General features: G+C 41.9%; 1 protein-coding gene across 1 annotated transcript; it reads left to right on the top strand.

Moving 5' to 3' along the window:
• Positions 1-486: 486 nt before the first annotated feature.
• LOC115980707 lies at positions 487-1,761 on the top strand. Its single transcript, XM_031102931.1, has one exon. The coding sequence runs from the start codon at positions 487-489 to the stop codon at positions 1,759-1,761; it is 1,275 nt and encodes a 424-aa protein (XP_030958791.1).
• Positions 1,762-4,970: the final 3,209 nt, after the last annotated feature.

Raw genomic sequence — 4,970 nt, forward strand, 5'->3', positions numbered from 1 at the left:
ACATTGTGCAAACATTTTCGTTATCGAAATGAAGTCTGATGGAGTAAATGATATAATTATTCAATAGTATTTTTTAGCATGTTTAGCACAATTTGCTTAGGTTTGTTTACCTACATGAACACCCAAACATAGGGCATGTATAGTTAGCCTATGGTTTCACAATATTATGCAGCATGATACAATTATTACTATTTGTGGTTCAGGTCCGTTATGAGTCCACATTACTTCTATGTTTACTACGACGGGGAGGCATATATTAATGATTTGCACGGGCTATCATACCGAGGTCCGAACCAAAAGCAGACGCTTATTGAAGTGAAACGTGGGATACACACGAGAAAACTTAAACGGAAGATAATGTCAACTATGGGGTTAGACAAGGATACCCACGAAATCTCCATTGTATTTCAGGCTCCACAGTAACTAGTAGGTACCCAAGTGTTCTACAATTCAATTCTGTTACAATGCGACAATGATGCAAATATAATGTGGGGAGTGATAAAGCGGGCAGGGCAATTCATAGGTTCTGACTTGTGTGTAACTGTCCACACTGTTGGGTTCAATGTCGACGGAGGTTCGCAATATGGTAGTAGAGTTGGAGAGCAAGAATCAGTTCCTATAACTGTTGTGTACCCTTCAGTTACACCCGGGACATCTTTGCCCTACAACTGCCAACCATGGAATGGGGTTGCTATGGACAATACTGAAGACGCCGAAGTGTTAGAGTCTATCCATACCCGTGAGGATGAAGGGTATACTCACCAAAATGAAGATATCCAAACCTACTTGGACGAGGCAACCGAAATGGATGACACTCGAGATGTGTATGAGGAGTTCATTGATAACGATGGACCGGTAGATAATCCAGAATTGTTAGATGAACTACAACCAGAAAATAATCTAAACCCTAACCCCGAATGGTTCACGTCAAACACATGGGATGACATTGATGACCCATCACCTTCCCTGGAAACAGGTCTGCTGAGTTGGCGACCGGGGGACGAACCGAGCAAGGGGATGCTATTCAAGAATAAAGCTGTGGTTCAGCACGCGCTAACCATGTTCTCCGTTGGGCTCAATAAAAAATTTAAGTACATGAAGTCAGACCCCGAGAGATTGGTTGTAACGTGTGTACACGATGCATGTCTGTGGTCAATTCGAGCTATCTACAGCAAAAGGCACAAGCTGTGGATGATCACAACATGTAAGGGTCCCCACACTTGCCTGTCACTCCAAGTGGATCATGATGGAAGGATGATGGATTCGAAGTTCATTGCCATCACACTTGAGTCATACGTACGGAAAGACATTTCAAGAACAGTAGCAACCCTGCGTAGTGTTCTTCATGTGAAGCACGGCCATTGGGCATCTCACTATAAGGTTTGGGATGCAAAACAGAAAGCTGTTGCAGCCATCTACGGTGATTTCGATGGGTCATATGCAGAATTGCCTCGGTTCCTGGTAGCGTTAAAAGATGCAGATCCAACCACAGTGACACAGTTGAAGTGCGACCACCGTAGTGTGCAGAGAACTTGCACATTTAACTGTGCCTTTTGGGCTTTTGGTCCATGTATAGAAGGGTTCAAGTATTATAGGCCGGTGATAAGCATCGATGCAACGCACCTCTATGGCAAGTACAAGGGGAAGTTGTTGATAGTAATGGCAACGGATGCTAACAACGAGGTTTATCCACTCGCGTTTGCCGTTGTTGAGAGTGAGAGCAAGGAGACATGGGGATGGTTCTTGGCATGCCTGAAATGATATGTTACGGACCGGACAAATCTTTGCATCATCTCTGACCGACATTCGGGGATAAAAGCCTGCTTTGATGACACAAGGATGACTTGGTTGCAGCCTCCCCAGGCCCATCACCGGTATTGCCTCCGCCATGTAGCTAGCAATGTTAACACAAAATGGAAAATTCCGGAGTTGAAGAACATGGTATGGAGGGTAGCAAGCGCGAATCAAGTTAGAAAGTTTCAGGCCACACTGGATTTAATTCGCAATGTCAAACCGGCTGCACATAGGTACTTGGAAAATGAAAACAAAGAAAAGTGGACACTTGCACACGACAGAGGGCATCGATACGGAGCAATGACAACCAACCTATCGGAGTGTTTTAATGGAGTACTGAAAGGTGCACGCAGCTTGCCAATCACGGCAATGGTGAGGTACACCTTCTTCAAAGTGAACTCCTACTTTGACGCTCGTCGTAATCTCACTCTAGAGCAATTGGAAGCGGGTCAAGAATGGTGCAAGTATGCCATGGACAAGTTTGAAAAAAACCAAGCGAAGGCAAAGGACCATATGGTGACACGGATGTGCACACAAGCGCGGTTATATCATGTTGACACACCGGGTAATCCTCTAAGTAATGGGGGCGGACAACACATGCACAGGGTTGATCTTCGGGGTATGACATGCACATGTGGAAAATGGGAAGCATACAAGATGCCGTGTTCACACGTAATAGCAATTTGTGCTAAGTATAAGCACGATGCGTAGCAGTTTATTGATCATTGCTATAGCGTGAGTCATAGGTACCATAGCTATGAACCGGTATTCCAACCGTTGAAAGACAGATTAGCATGGCCGGATCCGGAAGAAACTAGAGTAGTGATGCCCAATCCGCAACTGATCCGGAACAAAGGTCGGCCAAAGTCCACACGAATCCGCAATGAGATGGACGAGAATGATAGGGAGTTGCCGACCTCCCTATGGATCGAGAATGGACCCAAGTCAAGATGTGGGTTGTGTCGCCAAGAGGGGCACAACCGTAGAACATGTCCTACTCGAAATGCGGAGTCAACTAGCGGTGGAGCTGCATCATAGGTAAAGGTCATATATCTCCTACAACTTTTGTCATATAAATTGTCACTATTAAGAACTCAATAGTAGTGTCTTTGTTCTCTATTGCCATAGTAAGTATTTGGACTAGTCATGAAACAAACATTGGTGTTCATGCATGTATAGGCAAATGAGGTTGTTCAATTGTTTTGTTACACTATTCGTCGTAAGTCATGTAAATTTTTCCTGTTCTGGCTATGTTGCGTGTTAATAACTTATATAAGTCCAGTGTACATAACATTTTTAAACTATTTACAGTAGGTACGGCAGCCAAGGTGGATGGGTGCTAACGGACATACGTTGCGCAGCCAGGATGATCCTTACCTCTTTACTTGGAAGCAACCGAACGTCACCAGTTGAACAAGCCCATGATGAGAAGACAAATGATATTGGTCATTTTTTGCTTAGAAGTTGATACTAAAGTTTGTACTTATGTAGTCATGCACTTTGTTAGTGGCATTAATGTTATGTACTGGATGGGGGTTTCACTAAGCCGATCAAGCGAACAATTCAATTACATGTAAATTTCCGTTATTGCAATGGGGTTTCACTAAGTTGTTTTAGTATGATTTCCAACTTCTACAACTTTGTTGCATTCATATTTATATAGCAGGGGCAATCTCAAAAGCAACAAGTGTGTTGCATGCCATGCACTTGTTGCTTCATGAACATTGTAATAAACAGAACATAGCTGGTGTATAAAACTGACTGAGCTGCAACAGGAAAAAACATACAGGCCGAGTTGTAATATGTAGTGGAAGGTTTTTCCACAAAACTCAATTTTTCTGGAATCGAGTAACATTAATAACTCGGTACTGGCAAAATCGAGTACCATGTAGTCGTTTTTGAATTAGTAGAACAAGATATTACTCGATCTCCTATTAAGCGAGTTCAATAAGTAACTCGGCTTCTATAAAATCGAGTATCTCTGAAGAATAACTGATCAGTCAAACTGGCTACAACCCATCAAAAATGCATAAGTCCAGCAAAACTTAACTGTAAGAATCGATTGTTATTCGATTGCTGCGTGACCAATCGAGGAAGTCATGAGTCCAGCCATGATTGTTTGAAAAAACCGATTGTTATCCGATTGGTTTCGATTGGTCATAATATAAAACTCGGTTTTACGGATAGCGAGTTACTTTAAATAACTCGATAACTAATTTATCGAGTACTAACTGGTTTCTGAAAAAATATAACCAGGAAGTACTCGCTCTCCGTGAAAGCAAGTAACATTGAAGTACTCGATCTCCAAGAAAGCGAGTAGCTCTGCGACCCATCGAAATGCACAAATCCAGCCAAAGTTGTCTGTAAAAATCGATTCTTACTTGATTGGTGCATGATTGGTCCAAATTATGTAACTCGGTTTTATATTAAGCGAGTAATATAGTACTCGATCCTTTCATTATCGAGTTACATGGTTCCTTATTTCCACAGTTCAGAGTTAACTGTTGTTTCACAAAAAGAAAAAAACATAGCTATTGTTGGATTGCTGCACTGGACTCCCCACGGTAGCAGCAGTCGATTGCTCTCGATTCCTCAAGCTCGAAAGCGACTTCCCGGGTTCCAAACATCGATCCTCAACTGTAGTATGACTCTTTTACCCTTGCTTCCCATTCAAATTAATTTCAAATCCTGCATTAATCTCCCTGTGAAAGCTGAAATTCCGAACTATGCAAGTGTGGGGATTTTCATGATTTTGGGTGTTGTGGTCTGAAATGGGTCATGGGTTTTTACATATGCATGTTGTTCATATGATTTGTAGCCTTTAATTACATAAACATAGCTGATTTCTACAAGCCCATTCAATTTAGGGTTCATGTGTTAATATGGAATTTGGGGATTCTCATGGGTGTTGGTGTTTTGACGTGAAATAGGTAATGGGTTTTTTTGTATGGATGTTGTACACACGTTTTCTACCCTTTAATTGCAAAGAACGCATGATTTGTGAGAAATGAAAAATTAGAGTTCATGTCTTCATATTGGGAATTTGGGGATTTTGATGTATTGCTTCATTTGATCTGAACTGGTTCATGGGTTGCTGTGTATGCATGTTGGCGAGATGTTTTCTATCGTTTATATTCAAAATTTTCACATCTTGGTATGCATGTTGGTTCATTCGC

The sequence above is a fragment of the Quercus lobata genome, chromosome 3 (assembly GCF_001633185.2).
Source record: "Quercus lobata isolate SW786 chromosome 3, ValleyOak3.0 Primary Assembly, whole genome shotgun sequence".
NCBI classification, from domain to species: Eukaryota; Viridiplantae; Streptophyta; class Magnoliopsida; order Fagales; family Fagaceae; genus Quercus; species Quercus lobata.

Excerpts from the sequence above, each read along its gene's own strand:
- LOC115980707 (XM_031102931.1), top strand. The coding sequence starts at position 487 with ATGTGGGGAGTGATAAAGCGGGCAGGGCAATTCATAGGTTCTGACTTG.